Genomic DNA, 23,322 nt, shown 5'->3' with positions numbered 1-23,322 from the left:
ATACTAGTGACACTCGGTTTGTCTATGTATTCACACATGTATTATGTTTTCGGTTAATACAATTCTAGCATGAATAATAAACATTTATCATGATATAAGGAAATAAATAATAACTTTATTATTGCCTCTAGGGCATATTTCCTTCAGAACCCCCCCCCCCCAGCGCGAACGTTTCGGCCGTTGCTGGGCCTCCGGCGTCATTCATTTCCTTTCTGTGAAGAAAAAACAGAAGCAGTTCAGGCGCCAAAAATCAGTAGAAACAAAAAAAAATTCTTACCATCATGGACACAAAACTGCCACGGTGTTGTACAAGAAAATCATGCGAAAGTTAAACTAAATATTTTTGTTTTGTATAAAAGCATGGCAAGTTGCTAGAACCTTTGTGAAAGTTACATGACGAGCACAAAAAGGTGTTGAACAGATCTCTACAAAATGGTAACATGGCAAAAATGCAGGGGGAAAATTATTGATGACATGGCAAAATTATAGCATTTGTAAACAAAGATCACATGCCTAAAAATGTCCTATTTCAATATTACATATACACGAATAAAAATATATGAAAAAACATAGAGAAATTTGCCATGACACGATAGAAATATTCCGACTATATGTAATATGAAAATTGCCATGGAGCATACAAAACAAATTGCCATGTAATGGTCAATAAATGTGCCATCTTGTATACAAAATATTTGCCATGATAAAGTTTAAAAAGTACTACCTCTGTAAAGAAATATAAGAGCATTTAGATAACTAATGTAATGATCTAAACGCTCCTATATTTCTTTACGGAGGGAGTATTTGCCATGGTATATGTAATAAATTTATCATGACCTAATTAAATAAATTGTCATGGTAGCTACAAAATAAAACAACCATGATTTAATTAAAAATGGCGATGGTCTAATAAGTTAAATTGCCATGGAACCTATAATAAAATTGCACATGGTCTAATTAGTAAAATGGTCAAAAATAAGACTTCCAAAATTTACAATGGACCAATTAATAAATCTGTCATGGTGTTTTTTTTGCCATGTTACCAATAACAAGGCAAAAAATTAGGAAGTATATTCTTTAAGAGACATGGCAACTATTGGAATATTTTAAATGGGGACAATGCAATTATAGGAATTTTTCTTCTTTGACAAGATGGGAAATAGGAATTCCAAAATTTGTCATGGTCTAATTAATAAATTGCCATGGTATGAATAGATAAAATTATCATGCTACATATGATAAAACTACCATGGCTTATAAATAAATTTTCCATGGTCTGAATAATAAAATTTTAATGCTACCTATGACAAAAAAAGGCATGGAAAATTTAGGAATTTGTTCTCTAAAAAACACATGGCGACTTTTGGCAAAAAATGTAATAGGCGCAAAGCAAAATTAGGGATTTGTTTCTTTGGAAAAAATTGGCAAATTTATGTGGCCACATTGCTAAAATTATGGATTGTGTTCTATAAATAACATGACAAGTTTCTGAAATTTGTAAAAGGGCACATGGAAAATTTATTAGATTTGTTCTTTAAACAAAACCGATGGCAAATGTATCAAAATTTAGACGATTTGTACTTTGAAAAGGATGGCAAAATTAGGAATTAGCCATGGGTACAAATAAATTGGCAGCCTAAATGTTAATTTGAGATGCTATATACAAAAAGAATTGCCATGCATTTCACCCTCCACCTCTCCACCTACCCCAAAATTACCATGATATGCAACAAAAAGGATTTTCCTTGGGACACATGTTAAATTTCCTTGGTACACATTGTTATATTGCCATGGGGATCTATAATAAAATTCTAGCAGTTTCTCCGTTCTTATACAAACATTTCAAAATGTTAAATTCTAGCAAAATCGTCATGTCAGAACTTGGAAATTTAGGATACAAAAAGTTTCAAAAAATATATCATGTGAATCAACTAAAATTTTCTAAAAATGTCATAGTTTAAAGATGTGTATTCCAAAATGCCATGTCACCACTATACATCATGCTCATTCACATTCCAAAAAAATGCCAGGATAAGGAAATTGCCATGTCACCACTATACAACATGTTCATTCACATTCCAAATTGCCAGGAATAAAGAAATCGCAATAGAGTAAAAATAACAATCAGTTCTTAAGTTGCCATGTGTAGCCTCTGAAAATGCCATGTTGAGTGTTAGAAACTGAGATATGAAATTTTCCAGGTCTTAGCTTCAATTATTAACCTGTTGTTCTCAAATCCATCCGCTGATAACAATGGCACAAAATAGATCCATGAAAAAGAAACGGTAAGATTTGGGGTGAATTCCAATATGCATCAATAGCAGCAAAAAGGTGCATGAGGTCGGCGTCTCACTGTGGGTAGGACAGGGGAAGCCCTAGTGGACATGTGGTCGGCGCTTCACTGCACCAGCAATTCCTCCGGTGCTTCCGCAACCTCAATCTCTCGCACATCGCTGTTGTCGGGACACATGGCCATCTCGACGCACCCCCGTGAATGGGCTGAGGACGACCGACCGTAACCCATTGCCCTGTCAGACACTAATCATCCACCATGTTGTCTGTCCTGCTGCCATCCCTCGATGCGGGATGAGCCCTTCGGCGAGCACGGTCGCCGACGCACCCGTTAGCGGCTAAATTTGGTGTTTTGACCCTTTTGTGAAAGTTAAGCCAGATCTGACCCTGGTTTGAAAAAAAAAATCAGGATCTGACCCTTTTCCTACCGCCATAGTGTCTGGCGGTAGGGTATAACAGCCTACCGCCAGGGATCTTGGCGGTAAGACTTGACGACGCCGTGATTTCCGTTTAGCATTAAAAATATCCTACCGCCAAAGCGTCTGGCGGTAGACACGAATGAGCAGCGACATGCGAGGCTCTTTTTCTCTGCGGTTTTGGGCACACGCCCACACGCCATGACATGCGTGCAGCCAGCAATGAGATATTAAACAAGTCACACATCCAGGAAGCATGCGTGTGTGCATAGAACTAGGTAGCACATGCATGCTTTTACTAGCACTTGTCAAATCAAAAGGATGAACATGGACTATATAGGCTGAATTCACTGTTTTGACCATTTTTGAAAACTTTAGCACGATTTGACCCTAGTTTAATTTTTTTTCGTGATCTGACCCTTTTCCTACCGCCATCGTCTTTGGCGGTAGGGTAACACAGCCTACCGCCGAGGGCTATGGCGGTAGGACTTTACGGTGCGCCGTCACGGTCATTCAATGTTGAAAATACCCTATTATCATAGTCTTTGATGGTAGGGTAGCGAAGGGTTAGCTTTGGTTAGTCTTGGGTTCAAGCCTTCATAAGGTCATATTTTTACTTATTTGTTGGTAAAAACATTATTTTTACTTATTTGTAACTGTAAAATAAATAATGTGTCCAATTAATCTTAGGATATGGATTGTTGGTAAAAACATTATTTTTACTTATTTGTAAGTGTATTATTGGTAAAACATTTTTTTACTTAGTTATCCAAAGTTTTTACTTGTCGGCTTGCGGAAGGTTCGAGTAGTTAAGAATCATGTGGTATTGCAGGAAGAGAAATCCATCTGCACCACCATATCTTCCAAATACCTAATGACAAATTGCAAAATGATGTTCATATGATTAGCAGAATTCACGTAAGGTGATACTGTACATATATCAAGATAGAATTAAAAGAGCGTCTAGAAGGAAAGCGAAGTCAATATAATGCCATATCTCCCGACTAGTTATAATGATGAAAATATCATGATGATATAAAGCTCATCGGTATCTTTTATGCCCAGTAGTTGAACTTGAAAACGGAAAATGGGGATTTTCTGTTGCATTTGATTTGCTTTAGTAACCAGACCTAACTTTAGTCGTCTCATAGGTATAAATAGTCTAACAGATGCCAAGAATGAAAAAAATAGGATGTTGTGGATGGCACCATCTATGGTTGTCAATAATTCTAATAATTAAAGCAAACATCTACTGCATACCTGGTTCATCATGCAACCCTTTGGTTGAGGGGACTGTAAGAGCATACCATAGTTAACTGAGCAAAAATGTGTGTATTTGCAAAGAACCGGATACGGATTTGGTGAACATGGTTGCGTGCGCACCCCTTATAAATAGTAAATTCAAACAAATGCTTGAAAACATCGAAAAAATCTGAATTTATTTTTGTAATATACAAAGTCAACCGGTATACTCACATATGATGTTTCACGAAGTAATCACATCCGTGGTAATCTTGGCAAAAAGACAAAATTGAAGCAATATTAAAAAACACTTGTTTACTAAATAGTATGGTCGTATTTGTATTTTCTTCATTAAAAATACCATGGATGTCAATACATCATGAAACTTTACAAGTGAGTAGAATAATCGACTAAGTTTCATACCACGAAATTTCAGAATTTCTTTATTTTTTTTCTAGTATTTTTTATGAATTTGCTATTCACGTGGGTGCGCGCGCACCCATGTTCACCTTTGTATTTTCGCAAAGAACCCAAGCTAATAACTTAATATAGGAACATCATCTATTAGACTATTACAAATCATTCATTTTAAGTGGCACTAGGTTCAACACTGTAAGTGGTGACTGTGTTTTGGAGAATATCTATAAATGCAAGTAAAAGAAAAGTTATTTGGGGGTAACAAGCACTCACTTGTATGCGTGTGACAGAGTGCACCGGTAAACAGCAAGATATGCATTGCTCTGCTCGGCAAGAATGATAATTGTCTTGAATATCCGTCCATATAGCAGCCTCCACTCCAAGGCCACACGATCTACCGGTCCACTAACATGCATGATCAGCACGACATTACCAAAGCAAACACGCACGAGCTAGCCAACCTTCCAGCACACACGTTCAGTACTATTGGGCGCCACACGTATTTTATACCTTCGGTACCCTATCGCCAAAGACTATGGCGCTAGGGTATTTTCATCGTCGAATGACCATGACGCACCGTCAAGTCCTACCGCAGTAGCCCTTGGCGGTAGGCTGTGTTACCCTACCGTCAAAGACGATGACGATAGAAAAAGGGTCAGATCACGATTTTTTTAAATAAAGTCAGATTGTGGTAAAGTATTTAAGAAGGGTCAAAACAGTGAATTTGATCGACTATATGCATGCATGATTGCACTGCAGACGCTGTTGTGATGGCCCGTGTTGATGCTTGGCTGCATGCATGGAATAGGCGTGGAGCGTGGTCAGATGCGCAGAGGAAAATTGTCTCTCCTACCGCCGCACACATTGGTGGTAGGATAACACAACCTACCGCCAAAGGCACTGGCGGCAGGGTATTTTTTTTTCAAATGGATGTCATGGTGCAGTTAAGTCCTACCGCCATTAACCTCGGCGGTAGGTTGTGTAACCCTACCGCCAAGGACTATGGCGATAGGAAAAATGATCAGATCTCAAAAAAGTTTTGAACAAAGGTCAGATCTGGCTTAACTATGCCAAAAGGGTCAAAACACCAAATTTTGCCCTCGCTAGCCACAAGCGCGGCCCCGCACATCCATGACCACCACATTGGAGCATGGCGCGGCTGCTTGAGGTCTGCTCGCATCAGGAACGCAAGTTGGTGAGAGGAACGGGGCGCGACCCATCGTCGCAAGCTCGTGCAGCCCCCGGCACAACCTAGACGTCCTTTCGCGCAGCTCGCCGGCGAGAGAGAGGGGCGTGGCTGTTTGAGGTCTTCCGTGAGCCCAACATGGTCGCTTCCTACGCGAGCTCGCCGCCGAGCGCCACCTCCGTCAACGCACGAAGGAAGATGATGACCTCCGCGACGAGCACCTCGGCCGCTCGCCTCTCTCTCACTCAGCTCGCTGCTCGCGAATGGAAATGGGAGAAGACAAGGGGGATAAGGCCGCGGCCTCGTCATCTCTGCTCGTTCACGCTCATGCAATATTTAGTGAACAAAAGAGAAAACTGACGCAACTAGTTCCCTTGCTTCAAGATTCGTGCAACCGATCTGACGGCAAACACAGCGTTCACTGGAAAGGGTCAAATATCTGACGTTCGCCCGTTATAAATTCCGAAATTGTAAGGGCTGAAGAAGTAGGAGGCTCTGTTCTAGGGTTTATTACTGTTTGAGATGATCTAATGTCCACAAATGACTAAAACTGAAAGCATGTAGTCTGAATGTTTTGACCACTTTGCACCCCAGTTAGTATTTGATATTTTTGTCCCATTTGACAATCTATGTTGAATATAACCAGTGAGAGGAAAGTATCTGGTGCACTCGCCCTCGTGGTGCCACCATTGACCCATTGTGCCCAACACATGTTGAGGCTTTTGGAAGTTTCAAAAAATTACGAAAACAATACATGATATAGGTAATGCTAATATCTAACATATTACAAAAACTCAACAAAAATTGTAACAAACACAGAAAAACAAATGGATAAAATAGAATTGAACACTGCCTAATGCAAGTCGGGCTTTAATTTTGGCCCCGTGTCAGGCTGCTAGCAGTTCTTCTATGGAACACAGACTGGCTGGCCAAGGAGAAAACACATGTCTGACATGGTGTCCAGTGAACGTCGACAATCGATTGTCACAACACTGAGATGAAACTAATCAGCCTTGACTTAAATTTTTAAATATAAATATCTACGCCTTCAAAATCGCAGAAGAATAGGTGCCCCAACTTAATGTGAAGTTTTTATTTTGTTTTGCATGAAAAAAACTTATTGCAAAGTTGATATCACATTATCGTTTAAAAGCATGGTATCATTGTACCCAAGGAGACATGGCTTCTTGTGAATTGCTCGAACTGGGCTGAAATAGTGTGGGGTGGGTGGAGACAGCCATTTGAGCCCGTCCGAGTGCTTGTTTCTGCTGGACTGAGCCCATCGTGATGATTTCTCAACGGCGATGAAGGCGAACGAGGAGCGATCATTCTCCCGTCGTCGTTGCTTGGTTCGCCCGTGCGCGGCTGGTGAATCCCGAGCCACCTGTTACAGCCGGCGCCTCACACGGCAGCCAGCCAGCTCCGGCCGGCCTACGGTACGACGCCTCCCCGGCCGGCCGGTCACGGGTCGCCACGTACACCTCTATCGCGCCCCAACCACCTGTGCACGCGCACGAGCTTCTCCGCCTTCTTGTAAACAAAACTTACTCCGTATCAGTCAGGAACTCGACGATGGTCTATTTCCAGCCAGGGCCAGGGTTGGATAGGAGGATAACCGGATAGGCGGATAGCCATGCACGCATGCATGCGGGGCGCCATTCATCGGTCTGGGAAGCCAGTGAACTAGGGCGGGAGGCCTATTGATTGGCCGGCCAAGAAAGCGATCGACCCACAAGCCGATGGATCGATGGATCGAGTCGATGGTCACGGGGTTCCCGTGCCCGATCCGCTCCCACTTCCCGCCTTCCCGGAGGGCGAGCAAACGTCCACGTATAAAAGCCCCGTCAACCCTCCCCTCCCCGATCGCAACCGATAGCCCACGCGCGGGCGCGCTCCACCGATCCCATCCCATCCCATCCCACCCGCCGCTCGCCCCACCGCCTCTCGTGCGCCGCGACCGGCCACCGCCACGGCACCGCCGCCGCCCCTCCGATCCCATCCCTATCAGATGCTGCTGTCCGTCTCCCGCTCCGCCGACAAGTTCGCCCCCCTCGCCGGCCTCCGCTCGCTGCTCGCCCCCGACCCCGTCACCGCGGGCGTCGTGACGCGGACGATGATCCCCGCGTCGCCGCCGACGCGCGGCGAGGCCGATCCGGAGGAGGGCGTCGACGAGGAGGACGAGGGCTGCTGGGTCTCGTACGGCCGGCGGGAGCCCGGACGGCGCCGCCTGCCGCCGCCGATCCCGTCGCTGGCGGGCCGTAGCGGTCTGCGCCGGGCACGCACCGAGGACAGGAGGCTCGTCATCAGCAAGGTGCGCGTCATGCGGCCGGACTACTACGTCCGCGCGCGCCGCGTGCGCGGCGGCCGCCTCCTCATGCGCCTCGTCGAGCGCGAGGACGACTGCCCCAGCCATCCGCTCCCGGCACCCGGCTGCGCCCGCGAAGGCGACGCTGATCGGGCCGACGAAGCTACGGCGGTGCAGAGAGACGTAGTCGATGACGAGCAGGCGGCTGCGGCACCGGCGACGATGCCCGCAGCTGGATGCTTCGAGGACGTGGTTAAGTACCAGTACGCCATCGGTAGCAGCCCGCTGCACCAGATGCCCTTGCTGAGGATGGTTCATTGAGATCGATCGCCAAAGGTGGAACTTTTTTTAGCTGCTTGCCTTTGATGGTGCATTGGGATCGCCTAGGTGATTTTTTTTTTGTAGCCATGTGTACTAATAGTGGTCAATATGCCTCCAAATTCCAGCATAGTTGTTTTTACAGAATTGTTGATAAAAAAATCAGCCCATGAATGAAGTATGAAATTGCTCCGATCTTTTTCTTGACACTACATGTTAGCATGTTTTCTCAAGAATATAACCCAATTGCCAACCTTACAAAGCAATGATGGAATTCATGGTGTGATGAAGATCAGGTGAACACGGGATCAAACGGTGAAATACCACTTAATCTATTGAGCATTAGGATCGTGCATCAAGATAGAAGAGAAGTGGTGGCAGGGGACGTGCCAACAATGTTTGTTGTAGCTCCTCTTAGGCGACACTCGGGGTGACTCAGACGGTCAACTCCTAGCACAATAAGCCACACCACATTGCATTGCATCCTCTCACCACCGGCCTCGGCGGGATTCACTTCCCAAGGAGGTACGTCGGGGGTGTTGTTCATGCTGCTGGTTTGGGGGTATGGCGGCTCGAAGGCGGGGAGATGTGGTGTCACATAGTTGTGGTGGCGTGGAGGTGCGACGAAGCGTGTGGTCATCGATGGATCACGGTGCGGGCGACGGTTGTCTCTCTCTTCTCTTTCTCCCCCCCCCCCTCTCTCTCTCTTCTCCTTGTCTCCCTCTCTCTCCCAACACACCTGTGTGAGTTTCCACCTTCATATTTGGTTACGGCAGAGCCATGGGCTTCAACAATGGCACAGAAGATCTAGGAGGTCCAACGGTTGTGTTGTGCCTACGAAGGGTAGCTTGGTGTGGCCACATTGTGGATCTGGTGTGGGTGTTGTATTCAGTTAAGGGGATGGTGTCCGAAAGTGCTATTGGGTTGGGATGGTGTGCGGCTTCTCAAGGCGTTGTTAAGTGCAACGAGGAGGTTGTCGGGTGGATGCATGCTCACCCATGACAACCATAGCGGTAATGTGCTGTGCCGCCCTAGATCTACCAGCTTCCTTCATTACTGCCATGGTGAGCTATGGTGGATCGCCTGATGTACTTGCATGGGTGGTGCACTATGTGTGTGCCGGTCTAGTTTGACGACCGTCAAGTTCAATTCGAACTTGTATTAGGGAGTAGATCTGGTTTGCTTTACTCCCTCCCCTTTGATGCGAGAGGTGTCGTTGAGAGAGGATTTGTGGCATGGGCAGCGGAGGCACCAACCCTATTTTCTTTTGGATTTCGATTTTATATTTCGTATCTTTTGAACCGAAAGTCCAATTTAAGTTTTGTTTTCATATTCATGTTTCTTGTGACGAGGGATTTCAAATAAGACCCATCTTGATTATGTTTCGACTAGTTTTTAAAACTTTGTTCAGTTTCAGTTGCTGAAACTTGGTGCATAGAATGACAAAAATCACAAGTTTCACTTAAAACTTGGTGTGCCCTCATGCGAAATGCAACGGCTTTACGAATCGCGAGGCAATCATGCGTCCGGGCACGTATGAGCAGGTGTGTGCCCCCGTAGCTATGTGCCTGCGAATTTTCAGGGTGTCGCTGCAATGGCAACTAGACGACGGAGGCTCAAAGCAAAGCATTGCTTCTCTTAGATGAAGGTTGGTGATGTAGACCTTCGTTTTTCGGCATGAGTTGGTTAGCTCACCACATGTTGGTGTTATGTTCATGGTGGATTGTAGTTCAATATGGGGCAGAGTGGTTGCCAGCTCGAGAGGGTTGAGTTTGGCATGCATTGTGATGGCAATGTACTAGATATGTTACGATCATTTGGGCGGGTCTGCTCGTACTTTCTAAACCTGGGTTTGCGAGTAGATCCATTCTTGGTTGTCATTGTTCTCCTTGGACATCATTCCTGCATTGTGTATTGTTTTTTTTTTAGATGCATTGTGTATTGTTGGTTAGAAGAAAAGCCTCCCTTCAACTTTAGGCCGAGGGTTATTGCTCCACTATTTTTGACGATGCTGGTGGCGTTGGTCTTTGTATTTAACTACCTTGTATTGTTTGTACTCCGTAATCAAATGAAAAACAGTGTTGGCGTCTTTCGGTTTTATAAAAGAAGATAAGAATGGTGTGTGCTCATGGATTTACCTACCAGTTTGACATGAAAAGTGGTGTTGTGGTGGACGCAGAGTATCTGCTCCCGAGCTTAAGTGCTCCGTGATAAATAGTAAAATCAAAGGAAATAGTAAAGATGAATAAATAAATTGATTAGTTTGTGGTAAATTTTGACAAATGTTTAATATGCTTGCAAAAAAAATATCAAGAAATGGCATTCATGAAAAAAAATCGATGTTCCAAAAATGCTTTTCTTGAAGGGAAACGATTAGTTTCACCCGGCTGATTTTAGCGTGCGTCCGCCGCCCGCTGTTATATTTTTGGGTTTTATTTTATTTCTTTCTTGGTTTTCTTCGTATTATTTGGTTCTTTTTCTTTTTTTCTTTGCTGGTTTTAATCGGTTTTGTTTTTTTTTGACACATGTCTATTTTTTCTCAGTACACAATGTACATTTTTAGCACAAAAATGAAACTTTTTAAAAATACTTTGGATATTTTTTAAATACATAATATACATTCTTTAAATGCATGTTTTCTTTTGAATACACCGTCGTATTTTGCGAAATGCACAAAGCCACTTGTCTTCTATAACGAAACCAGGGAGCTTGCGAAGACTTGAATTCGGGACCTCGCACTCGAGCACGCATACATGATAGACAACGTGACATGTATAAGAAAACACATTAGCATTCATATATGAAAACATTTTTTAAAAAGAATTGAAACTTTTCTTGAAATAAAATGTGAACAAATTTGAATTTCCAAATACGTTTTTTAACAAAAACAATCTACAAAATTCCAAAAAATATTTTAAAGAATGTGACACCATTTCTAGAATTCAAAACATTTTTTAAAGGTGTGAAAAACTTTTGTAATTCCAATTTTTATTGAAAAATGTGAACAATTTTTGAAATTGTGAACAGTCCTTAAAAATGCAAACAGAATTTTAATTGTCCAAGCATTTATTGAAAAACACTATTTTTTAAAGTTATGATAAAAATAGAAAATAAGATTGTCTTTTTACTTCTGAAATTTTTTTAAAATGTGGGAACATTTTGTAAAATTCTTTATTTTTCCTGAATTTATGAACCAAGTTTGAAAAGGACAAACATTATTTGGAATTTTGTACAAATTTTTAGAAACATGAACTTTTTGGAAATTCCTGAATATTTTCCAAAAACACGATTTGTTTTAAAACACTGGACATACTTTTGAAATCCCCAAAAAAATTGTATTTATGATTTTTTTTTTGCAAACACGAACATTTTTTGAAATTTTATTAAAAACATGAACATTTCGAAAACTGGCTACCTCGTTGTGGTATAGTGGGCCGGCCCAAATTCTCGTTCGTGGGAGTAGCACGTTATCCGACCGAGATTGAGTACTCTCAGTGTGCCAAACAGTTCTAGGATTCGAAATAGACCGAGATTGACAAGTTCAAAGTACCAATTTTTGGGATTCAAAGTTCAGGATTTATTTTATCTTTCATCTACAAGTTTAAGGTTTATTTTGAACCTTTTCCTTTTGCTTTCTGTTTGAGAGCCTCGGTCGGTTGTTATCGCAAAATAGCATCATCCCGCAGACTACGGTTTTTCTGGTTTGACGCTGGGGCGCCCATGGATCGGTGAGTGAAATGTGGAGGCGTCTAAGTATCTGTTTGCACTGTTCCCGGGCGTGAGAGAGAACGGCCACCTAGTACTTCGGTCGTTGAGACTTGATTGTTGAGACATGAGGCGGACCGTGATGGGAACCACCTAGCGATCTAGCATCACAATGTGCGACCACACATTTTTTTATGCGGGAAATTTTTGTTTTTGTCAATTTTCTTTATGCCATTCTAGATTTTTGACATTTCACTTTTGCCACTCTTAGCTTTTGACAATTATCACAATTGTCATTCCGTGGCAAAACCAAAATGTTTTTATTTCATTTTTGCCAATCTTAGCTTTTGAAATGTATTACAATTGCCACTCTGAAAATGTTGCTTTTGCCACGGGAATGACAGTTGTGATAATTGTCAAAAACTAAGAGTGGCAAAAGTGAAATGTCAAAATCTAGAGTGGCAAAAGGAAAATTGGCAAAATATATAATGAAAAAAACTAAAATTTCCCTATTATTGAATTAGTTACTCATGCCGCATAAAAAACATTTTTATGCATTGTTTACTAGAGTATTGAGTTAGTTACGGGCCATATTCAGCGTTTTCTTCTTCAGGGTGACGATTTGCTACTTAGCTCGTCGATGTTTGTGTCTTCTGGTCTTCGGCACTTTTCGACCGCTACTTCTACAAATTCGTACATTTTAACAAGTTAATCCATTGAGTCGGAGTCTCAAAGCAGAAACAAGTTTTGCTCATGACACGCCGTCGGTGGATGCGTGAGGAACTCCAAGAATATGGATGTACTTCTCATTTCCGGTAAGGGTCATTTTGTAAGGATTTGCCTTTGACCTTTTTGGAAAAAGAAAAAAAATATTCGTATCTTGTTAATCATAGAATTGTACCAAAGAAAATAACTGAAAAGCTAAGAAATTTACTTGATGCCCCATCATACAGAATGTTTGAAGCCTATAAAAAATGCAAGTGCAACCATAGAGGAAAAAACTAATATTTGTAAACATTTCTTACCGTAGGATTGTGCCATAGATTTTTTTTAGAGTTCCTATCAATTTTGGAAGAACCATGTTGATGAGTTTTATTTACGTCCTGCAATTAACATTGTACATATTTATCTTGTCTCCCCCTTCCCCCCCAATCAGGTAGCACCTTCTATTTTGATGTACACTGGGTTTAATTTGAAAACAACATGTGTAGTGAAAGCAACGACATGACAGTCCTCTTCTGTTCCCGAGCTCAAGTGAGCTCGCGATGAATAGGAAAATCCTAAAAATCACAAACTTTGACAAATGTTTTGCGTGCTCGACAAATTTCAGCACAAAATTGACATTCGTGGAAGTTATGGAAAACAAAATTAGCACTCCAAAATGCTTTCAAGAAAGGGCAACGCTACGCGTCGGCCGGCGGATCTTTTTAAAAGATCCTCCGCCTCGCGAGCTGTAGGATCAGACAGATTTATTGACCGAGTGTCATCCTCTATTATTGCAACACAGGTCGTGTTGCGGAATTTTTTTTGCAATACGGGTCATTTTACGGAGTACTACATAGCTTAAGTTGCATTTTTTTCTTGCAATAGAGATCTGTTGCAAAATAATTATTTTTGCAACAAAAGCTCTGTTACAGTATTTCTGACAACAAAGGCCTTGTTTCAAAAAAGAATTTGCAACGGATTCGAATTGAGCGACTGAGCGTCACCCTTTTATCATTGCAACATAGGTCATGTTGTGGGAATTTTCTGCAACACGACTCATGTTGCGGAAATTTTTGCAAGATTTTTTTTTGCAACAGAGACCTTGTTGCAATTTAATTTTTTTGCAACAGAGTTCTTGTTTCTTTTTTTTTTGCAACAGAGGTCTTGTTGCAATTTATTTTTTTAGCAACAATGGTCTCGCTTTAAATTTAATTTTTCTGAACAGAAGTCTTGTTGCAGTTTTTACTACAATAGACCTTGCCGCGAAAACTCATCGTAATGGACATTGAGCAGGCCACGTTGACCGAAAAAAGAAAAAAGACCGCTCCCTCGGGACACGTGTCGTACAGACGAGTCGGCGAATGCTCGCGTGCGATTCGCCGGTAGAAGCCAAGCGTTTTCCTAAAAAAAATGAACCATAGAAGCACTTTGCAACCTATCGATTTTGCTGAAACCACACTCCTAAAGACGCACAGGATACACCGTTGGAAAAGACAGCTATGGTGTGTTGTACATGGCAGCAGTGCGCGAAGTAGTGTGTGCGGCAGTAAAAATCAAACACATATGGATAAGCATAAGCTAATATCCCACGAGGACCACACATTTGCAAGGGATGAACGTGGAGACACTGTGTATGGCAGGAGAAACGGATCAGGGATCCAACGGCACAGCGGGCGGCGGACGCACGCTAAAATCAGCCGGGTGAAACTAGTCGTTTCCCATATAACAAAGAGAATAATGCAAAGAAAAGCAGTGAAAACATAAAGCATGATGAAGGGGATTGACAAGTTGATTCAAAGTTTTAGGGTTTGATTTATCTTTCTTCTACAGATTCAACGTTTGTTTTCGACTTTGTCCGAAAAGCAAAATGAAACCGAAACAGAGGTGTGGGTCGCGCGGGTCGCGCCGCTCGGCGTGTCGCAGCTCGCAACACGTGTCCCTGGAAGCGGCAGGATCAGCACCGGCATTCGTGCCTTTCCCAACCAAATCAACAGTGCGCGCAGCCCTGCGAGCCTTGCTTTTTAAGTTTTTTTTTCAGAACCTTGCTTAGTTTACGTGGCACGAGGCCAGCCGGCCAGTGCAGCGAACAGGATTTACACGCACTCCCTCTGTAAACTAATATAAAAGCATTTAGATTACTAAAGTAGTGATCTAAATGCTTTTATATTAATTTACGGAGGGAGTACTAGTATACTGCAAACACGAACAGGTGCAGTAGGGCACAGGCACAGGCACAGGCGTCTCTGAATCTATCTACCGGACGCTCGAAACTCAGACAAACTCCGCCGGCGCTCCGGACCGCTCCTCTCCCCTCCCGTAGGGTTTCTGGCGATCGCGCACCTGCACCGCCACTCTCGGTTTTGTTCGTAGCGCTAGCGGCTGACTTTTGCATCGGCAAAGAGCCTTTTCCTCATGATGAAGATCATCATCATCATGCAAAGTGGCGTGCGCGTCGAAAGGTACAGCGAAAGGAGCCCGGCCCTTGTCAAAGGTCGTACTACAAAAAAGCTCCTCGATCCATGATAATGATAATTGTGTAAAGTAGTAGAAACATGAGATGGACTTGTCACGCTGCTCGTGGCATTCGTGCCTACGGATAGATAGATATCCGGTGGCACTCAACATTAGGCGTTGGGAACCGTCTTGAGCGCCAGCGGTACACGTAAACTTCTTTTTGCTGTCACGGGGTTCAGCAGCAAATCAGTCTCGTGCAGCAGCTGGCACGGGGATATGATATCCATCCCTGACCGGCGCTTCAGCAGCATCTGCGCCGTCCATTTGATGGGCCCCGCACCTAGAAAGGCAGCGAGGACGTAGCGGCCGTCCCGCCGCCACGTGGGGACCAGCACGCGCCTCGAGTGGACTGTGGACTCTGGCTGTGGCCTGTGGGGACTCCGGTCATGTGGTTGAAACGACCGTTGCTGTTAAAAAGCCCCAATGATAATCAGCAAAAACAAACGGGTAGGCCCTCATGCTTCCGACAATTCACAAGGCAGCTCCTTTCGGTATTTCGATCAGGTTTTCCCAATTCACCACCCCAACAATCTTTAGTCCCATCTTGTCTGCTAACGTAAACAAGGAAAGAACCCTCTCCATTTCTTTTTAGTCCGTATATATAAAGAAATTGAAAGTCAAATTTTGAGTAAGTATATAAGAAAAAATATCAAGATTCACATGCGTCATTAAATTAATTTTTATAGCATATAACTTTAGTATTGTAGGTGTTGACATATACCAAATTTTATATGCAGACTCAAAAAAAAAAACCGAATGGAGTGCCATCTTGTAGTACTAAATACTCTAGAAAAATACCGTCCTACCACCCTATCAATGGAAATTCTTCCATTTTGCTTTCGAACATTCAAATGTTAATATCTGAAACAGGAACATTCAAATGTTACATGAAATCATGAACCGCTTTGTTCATTTCTACATGGAACTCGTTTTTTAAATCCGTTAAGATATTATGCATCCATGATAAAGTGTAATATTATGACATATGACTTATCTTCTTATGGGCAGTTACCAGTTACACTCACACAACAAATAATACACAAGGGTGTTCGAGTAGCTAGTATTCCCTTAATTTGAATTTACTGTGTTTATAAATGTATTGTACTTTTTTAAAATACTCCAGAAGTTTCAACTTTTCATAGCCTTTTGTTTCGATTTTGCCCCTCCTTCCCGCTTTCCCCGATCCACTAATCGATGCACACGTGCACGACGCCATGCAGAGCGGCCCATGCAGAGAACGTAGCTACTCGGCCAATCCGTTGCACGCACACGTTTAGAATGTGCTTCGACTCTCAATTTATGCAAGCAAAATAGCCAAGAAACACCTAGAGAAGGCCCCTAATATGTCGGTTAGTCCTTACAGTGTTTTTTCAGAGGTGGTCTGATTTTTTTTTGCGGGAAAGAGATGGTCTGATTTTATTTAGCCAGTAGATTAGTATCAACATGCAAAAGTGACTATCTCAAAAAAAAAAATAGAAGCATAAAAGTGACAAAACTGCAACCGAGGGCCAATGAGTGGCAACGACTCTGCTAAGCGGGACTCAACCAAAATACAGGGTTTCTTCAGTGGCCATTTCGCAAAACTGCCAAAACCTTCTCTGTCGTCCTCTTTTCTGCGCAAACTTCCAGGCCACCATCACCACCACCACCACCACCGCACCGCCCAAGCAGCCCCTCCACCGTCACGCTCCCCACCCACCCCCGCCACCTCCCCGCTCCTCGCCGGCCACCCAGCAAACAAACCCTAGCCCCAGGCCCCCCTCCTCCGGCCACCTCCCCGCATTTCCGGCAGATCCGCCGTCGGCCGCCCAGATCCGCCCATGCGCCTCCCGCTCCTCCTCCTCGCCCTGCTCGCCGCGGCGGCGTCGGCGCCGGCCGCCGCGGCGACGCTCTCGACGAGGATGGTGCACCGGCTCTCCGACGAGGCGCGTGTGGCGGCGGGGCCCCACGGGGCGGCGCGGTGGCCGCCGCACGGGAGCGGGGGCTACTACCGCGCGCTGGTGCGGAGTGACCTCCAGCGGCAGAAGCGCAAGCACCAGCTCCTCTCCGTCTCGGAAGCCGGCGGCATCTTCTCCCCCGGCAACGATTTCGGCTGGTGCGTCGCGCTCACTCACCCTCGCCTCGGCGGCCCGGCCGTCTGGTCTTGCTGCATTCCTCAGCACCTTTTACTGCTGAACTGTACTGTTAATGCAGAAGCTTATTTTCCAATGCTCTACCAGACCCAGTTAGCTTTACATCATATTTATAATAGAGAAACACAGAATTAGAAAAAGAGAAGTTGCTTTGCTTTGTTGGGTGTGTGTGTGTGTTACATTGTGAAGTGAATCTATGATGGACCGAAGCTTAGCTTTACTGATTACTAATGGCGTTACCCCTGTCTGTGCAGGTTGTATTACACATGGGTGGATGTCGGGACGCCGAACACTTCCTTTATGGTCGCATTGGATACTGGAAGTGATCTGTTCTGGGTACCCTGTGATTGTATCGAGTGTGCTCCATTGGCTGGCTACCGTGAAACTTTGGTACGCACCCTTTTTTGAACAGTAACATTGTGTTAGGGTCTGCAGATGCTGGATTTGGAAATGCTCGTGTCAATTTGACCAGATGCATGCTGTAGAGGCTTGCACATGCTATTGCAAAAAGAAAAGAAATGATGCTTGCGCATAGTTAACTCATTTCTCCCAAAGTAAAACATTAAAGCATGTGATAATAGTATCCTTGTAGATTGAAGAAACTAATACACGGCGTGTACGTTTCGACTGTTTCCTGGTACTTAATTAACGTTCCATTCAATTTAGGGGAGACGATTCACATAGATGTCCAAGTTAGTTTTGCACCTTTGATACCACTGCCACTTTTAATTGAAAAAGTCACAATAACTTGAGCTGCACAATTTCCAGTTTAAGCCCAACTGGCACTTGGAGACATATTTAGTGATCTCTGGTGAAAATTTTCTGTTGAATTTTATCGATCCTAAAGTTGCTTATATTACTTGATAGAAATACACAAACAAGAGGACTTGTACAAATTGGGAAGCAGTTTTAGTGCTTATTTGCAATGATTGATTGGCAGGTGCTCCGTCATATATGGAGCATCTATTATGCAGGATAGAGATCTCGGGATTTACAAACCAGCTGAATCAACAACGAGTCGGCATTTGCCCTGCAGCCATGAGCTTTGCTCATCAGGTTCAGGCTGTTCAAGCCCAAAGCAGCCTTGCCCATACAGCACTGACTATCTTCAAGAAAACACAACCAGCTCAGGTTTACTAATTGAGGATGTTCTACACTTGAACTCCAGAGAGAGCCATGCACCAGTGAAGGCTTCAGTCATTATAGGGTAAGTTTTGTACCAGCTGTCATTGCTCTCTCTATGAGTTTATGCTTGTATTCCATTATTTGGCAAATAACAGTCACAATTGGTATGTTTTTCCCGCGTGTGGGCATTCTTCATTTCTGCTTGTTTTCTGCTGTGGGTAGTTGCATACTGTGTCCACCTGGACCTGCATCATATATTCATATTCATCCAGTTGCCTACAGATGGCATTTTAAGCTGTTACCATTCTTTGTGTTGCATATTTTTTGTGTTATGTTGATCCTTCTATGCACTCTTGAAACATAATTGTTGGCATGACGGATGATGCTTGTGTACTGAAGAATTCTAGTCGCATGACTGCTGTAGTTTTCCAGTTTTACTAAGTTAGTGTATCCTTTTTTTATAGTTGTGGTAGGAAGCAAAGTGGTAGCTATTTGGATGGTATTGCACCAGATGGACTTCTTGGCCTTGGGATGGCAGATATCTCAGTTCCTAGCTTCCTTGCAAGAGCTGGATTAGTTCGAAATTCCTTTTCGATGTGTTTCAAGGAATATTCTGGGAGAATTTTCTTTGGTGATCAAGGAGTGTCTACCCAACAGTCGACGCCATTTGTTCCTTTATATGGCAAATTGTGAGTTCCTTGGAATGGTCTTTAGTTGCTCTAGTGATCCTCAAGTTATTTCTAGCTCCACTGACATCCGTGTTTATTTTCCTCCCAGTCAAACTTATGCTGTTAATGTCGACAAATCTTGTGTTGGCCACAAATGTTTTGAGGGTACTAACTTCGAGGCCATAGTTGATAGTGGAACATCATTCACAGCTCTTCCCCTGAATGTTTACAAGGCTGTCACTGTCGAGGTGGATACATACCCCTTTACAGATCTCTCACTCGTAGATAAATTTTGTTACTGATCCATTATAAATTTGCAGTTTGACAAACAAGTTAATGCCTCAAGAATAACCCAGGAAGATGATTCTTTTGAATACTGCTACAGTGCCAGGTAACTTCCGAATTCTGACTGCACTTTAGGTCACCACTCACCAGGAGCTAGTTTGATTTTTGACATTTTCATTTGTACTGGTTTGTGATTTCAGTCCTCTGGAGATGCCTGACGTGCCAACTGTAACTCTTAATTTATCTGCAAACAAGAGCTTTCAGGTCGTTAATCCTACAATTGTACGCAAGAACGGAGAGGTATGTCTTTTTTGTCTCAGGAAAAAAAATGCAAGTTATGTTGTGTTCATTGCCGAGCATTGTTTATAAGGCGGTAAGGCGACCTAAGGCGAGCACCAACAGCCTTACGCCTAAGTGCCAAAAGCGGGCATGATGTCAAGGTGCTGACAGGGTGCCTTGCTGCCTAAGCGTCCAAAGGCGGGACTCCTTATAAAAAAATGTTCCCGAGAACAAGTTATTATGCGCAAATCGACTCCATTTGTATTTTTCTCTTCTTTCTTAAAGAGCTAGCTCCAGTTATCTCCCTTACATAACCGATATAGTATACTGCATTCAAATGCTCCTTCCTGTGTGTTCTCCCACAGTTTATTGATTAAACAAATATAGTTGGTGCGTAAAATGGCTCAACTGCGAAAACAAGATACTGTACTAGAATGATTTCTATAGTTTGGCGCTTGCTAGGCTCATCTATTAAAAGTTGTTATAGTGTAATGTGGAGTTTGCATGTGTGGTGCGAACTTGAACCTGTCATCAATTGTTTCTATGCTCATTGCACAATGTTATTAGATTTTAGTAAAAACAAAGTCAAGGTAAACTATGAGAGTACCATTAGTGATGCCATTTATCTTTTGACAGCTGAGCCCTTCTGTAATGTGCTCACAGCGCATAAACTTACTGCCTGATTTGTTGTAACATATACATATGATACAAAACCCACATGTTTGTACACAAAAGGCAGATGTGTCATTTTGAGAGAAAAAAATATATTTGTCATTATGAAATAGAACTGTAGCTGTTTTGCAGCTCGGTGATACCATCTCATTTGCTAATGTTCAGGGATCGATTGCTGGCTTTTGCTTAGCTGTTCAGAAGTCACCAGAGCCTATTGGAATCATTGGACGTGAGTGCTTTAATCCTGGGTTAACATGTAGTCTCAAATTTTATTTTAATTTTGAAAATTAGCTTACCTGGTATCCGTGGATGCAGAGAACTTCCTGACTGGATACCACATTGTTTTTGACAAAGAGAACATGAAGCTGGGCTGGTACCGGTCTGAGTGTAAGTCAGAAACTAGTCCAAAAAGAAACGAATTTACCTCCCAATCAATCCATGAAATGTTAACGCTCTCTCCCTTGTACGCAGGCCATGATCTTGACAACAGCACGACGGTGCCCTTGGGCCCGTCGCAGCACCACAGCCCGGGGGATCCGCTGCCGTCGAGCGAGCAGCAGACCTCTCCCACCGTGACGCCTCCTGCCGTCGCAGGCAAGGCGCCGACCTCCTCGAGCGGGCCGTCGAACTTACATAAGCTACTCGCCAACTGTTGCTGGCTGCTGTTTCTGACCATCTCCACCGTGTTCTTCATCTCATGAATCAGCAACTGAATAAACCTAACTGGTGATAGCCCCTGTATATCGCATAAGTCCCGTTTGTCACCTGTTTCGGAAGCGCTTCCCGAGTTTAAGCGTAGGGGTAGAACTCCACTCCGCCAGCGAATGGGTCACTCGCCAATCGCTCGTCACCAATCTTAGAAGAACATTTCACTTTACAGATGGGTTTGCTGCTAAACATCATCACGACATCTGCCCATAGTTTCCTGTGCTACAAGGAAACGGTGCAAAAACCATGAAGCCGGAAGGAGGATAAGAAGAGGAGGAAGAGCTTGTCCGTGCAGTCATCCGTCCATCGATGGCAGTGATGTTTCACACGCGTGTGCGAATCCCTTTTTCCCAAGCCGCAGATTTGCAGGCGATTTCTTGCGCCGTGCACTTCTGCACTCTGCACTCTGCACTCTGCACTGCACCGCTCTCCCAAAGCCGGAAGGCTCGGCCTACTGCAACACACAACCGCCCGCACCGAGCCACTGCGTGCACGACCGTCGTCGTCAGTCACATGAGGCTGGCTCTGAGAGGAGAGGCCTCGCACCACCACGGGCCACGGCTCCGTCACTTCTCCCCGACCTCCTCTCTTCGTGCTCTCTTGTCAGCCTCCACACACACACGCATACACACCAGCCCCCCGTCTCTCCTGTCCCCTCGCCGAGGCGCCATTGCCTTCTCCAGGTCGCCTTTGAGCAGTTCCCCGGCCGGCCTCTTACAAAGCCAGCCAGACAATGCCGTGCCATTATGCATGCACGACACAACACTAGCTGCCTAGGCCCTCCACTCAGGCAGGCTTCTTGCTTCACTCACTCACTCACTCGTCACTCATTCACCCACTTCCAGTGAGCCTCCCGCTGCGTTCGTTCTCCATGGGAAGCGGCACAAAGCAGCTGGTGGCGAGCCTGCTGGGAGCGGTGGGTGGAGGCCAGAGGGGCGCCAAGAAGGAGGGCACGCAGCCGCAGACAGTGGAGCTCAGGGTCCGGATGGACTGCGAGCGCCAGGTCAAGAAGGCACTCGCCGGCATGCGAGGTTAGTTCAGTTCGTTCCGTCGGTCACTCATTGAGGTCGGTCACATTGTCTTGTTTCCTCTGCTCGTCGCCATCGTGCCTAGGAGGCTAGGGCAGTGCCTTTCCATGTTCGTCGCCGTCTAGAGCGTAGTAGACAACAGCATGTAGCTCCTGATCAATAATGCCCGTCGTGTCATGTCTGCCTAAGCTTTTCCTTAGCCCGTACACCTGTCGCTACAACACTGAAGCATCTGCTCAGAAAAGATGATGAACCCCCCATTTTCGCGCTCATGTCCGACTAGTTTACTTAGCGAATAAATAGTCTCGTTTTCCCTTTCTGTGATTTGGCTTAGCGTCCATTTTAACTTTTGTCAGCACTGATTTTTACTAGTAGGAGCTACCGAGCTAGTGGTTCTTTTTTTGACGAGAGGTTTTTTTTGGAGTTGCAGGTGTGGAACGCGTAGAGGTGAACAGGAAGCAGCAGAGGGTGACTGTCACTGGCACCGTGGACCCCCACAAGGTCCTGCGGAGGGCCCAGTCCACAGCCAAGAAAGCTGAGCTGTGGCCCCGGAATCATCATCATCCTAGCTTTTTTTTTGAGACAATCATCATCCTAGCTACGACGACCACAGCGCCGCCGTCACGGCCCACTACGGCGCCGTTGGAGCGGCCCAGGCCCGTGACAGGTGGGCCCCGTCACCCTACCGCAGGAACGCGGACTCAGCCGGCGCCGAGCAGATCGCCAGCCTCTTCAGCGACGAGAACCTTTTTTTTGCGGTTTTTTTTTTGTGCTTTAGCTAGATAGCCGTAGGAGTAGAAGCTCACTCGGTTCGCTCTTGCCAATTTACCTTGCCAAGCCTCACAAAACTTGCCGTTTTCGGCAGCTCCCGGGCCTGCCAAACGTTGTTGGCGTGCCAAAATTTTTGGCTACCAACCAACGAAGCATGGCCTTGGTAAGAAAGATCTCCGGTTGGTCTCGTGTCATGTCGTCACTGCATCTCTTGCTAGATTTTGTATGCTGCTTTGCTGGTTTGCTTTATAATGCGCGACACGAGTTCCGTGCACGTAGGAATTCCAACCAGAGGCAGCCAGGATCTAGACCACCATCAAATATCAGTCACCTGTGGCGCTAGATACTTGGACGACGGACGGAGACTTCGACGTAGGCGAGATGCCAGGCGCCATAGTTTATGCTATCTGGCTCACTGTCTGTCTCCGTGCACTCCTCGCCGTTCTTTTAGTTTTACGTCGCGACGCGGTAATGGAGCATGAGCTAGCTAGCGATTAGCAAACTTGCCGCCCACGCCCAGACCCCAGAGGTCAACATACGTCCCCCCGGCCCCC

At 44.6% G+C, this 23,322-nt stretch overlaps 3 protein-coding genes across 4 annotated transcripts; all 3 read left to right on the top strand.

The window, feature by feature from the left end:
• The first annotated feature begins 7,437 nt into the window (after positions 1 to 7,437).
• On the top strand, positions 7,438 to 8,340 carry LOC125512529. Its single transcript, XM_048677626.1, has one exon. It carries the CDS (start codon positions 7,562 to 7,564, stop codon positions 8,177 to 8,179), a length of 618 nt encoding a protein of 205 aa, XP_048533583.1. The 5' UTR covers positions 7,438 to 7,561; the 3' UTR covers positions 8,180 to 8,340.
• An 8,395-nt stretch (positions 8,341 to 16,735) lies between these two features.
• Positions 16,736 to 21,027, top strand: LOC125514581 (aspartic proteinase-like protein 1). 2 transcript variants are annotated; one of them, XM_048679916.1, is made up of 10 exons: positions 16,736 to 17,195; positions 17,487 to 17,622; positions 18,207 to 18,439; positions 18,822 to 19,046; positions 19,135 to 19,273; positions 19,346 to 19,416; positions 19,511 to 19,610; positions 20,427 to 20,490; positions 20,577 to 20,648; positions 20,733 to 21,027. In XM_048679916.1, the coding sequence occupies exons 1-10, from the start codon at positions 16,921 to 16,923 to the stop codon at positions 20,960 to 20,962; spliced, it is 1,545 nt and encodes a 514-aa protein (XP_048535873.1). In that variant the 5' UTR covers positions 16,736 to 16,920; the 3' UTR covers positions 20,963 to 21,027. The 2 variants fall into 2 exon arrangements, with proteins under 2 accessions (XP_048535873.1, XP_048535874.1); XM_048679917.1 differs by having other exon boundaries at positions 16,930 to 17,195; positions 18,173 to 18,439.
• Positions 21,028 to 21,181: 154 nt separating this feature from the next.
• LOC125514582 (heavy metal-associated isoprenylated plant protein 23-like) lies at positions 21,182 to 22,989 on the top strand. Its single transcript, XM_048679918.1, has 2 exons — positions 21,182 to 22,000; positions 22,428 to 22,989. Exons 1-2 carry the CDS (start codon positions 21,841 to 21,843, stop codon positions 22,781 to 22,783), a joined length of 516 nt encoding a protein of 171 aa, XP_048535875.1. The 5' UTR covers positions 21,182 to 21,840; the 3' UTR covers positions 22,784 to 22,989.
• Positions 22,990 to 23,322: the final 333 nt, after the last annotated feature.

Source organism: Triticum urartu, chromosome 6 (genome assembly GCF_003073215.2).
Source record: "Triticum urartu cultivar G1812 chromosome 6, Tu2.1, whole genome shotgun sequence".
NCBI classification, from domain to species: Eukaryota; Viridiplantae; Streptophyta; class Magnoliopsida; order Poales; family Poaceae; genus Triticum; species Triticum urartu.
This window is presented reverse-complemented; position numbering and strand designations above follow the sequence as displayed.

Coding starts and splice junctions, on each gene's coding strand:
- LOC125512529 (XM_048677626.1), top strand. CDS start 7,562: ATGCTGCTGTCCGTCTCCCGCTCCGCCGACAAGTTCGCCCCCCTCGCC.
- LOC125514581 (XM_048679916.1), top strand. CDS start 16,921: ATGCGCCTCCCGCTCCTCCTCCTCGCCCTGCTCGCCGCGGCGGCGTCG. Junction 19,611..20,426: donor TTGTACGCAAGAACGGAGAG/GTATGTCTTTTT, acceptor GCTAATGTTCAG/GGATCGATTGCTGGCTTTTG. Junction 20,649..20,732: donor GGGCTGGTACCGGTCTGAGT/GTAAGTCAGAAA, acceptor CCTTGTACGCAG/GCCATGATCTTGACAACAGC.
- LOC125514582 (XM_048679918.1), top strand. CDS start 21,841: ATGGGAAGCGGCACAAAGCAGCTGGTGGCGAGCCTGCTGGGAGCGGTG. Junction 22,001..22,427: donor GGCACTCGCCGGCATGCGAG/GTTAGTTCAGTT, acceptor TTGGAGTTGCAG/GTGTGGAACGCGTAGAGGTG.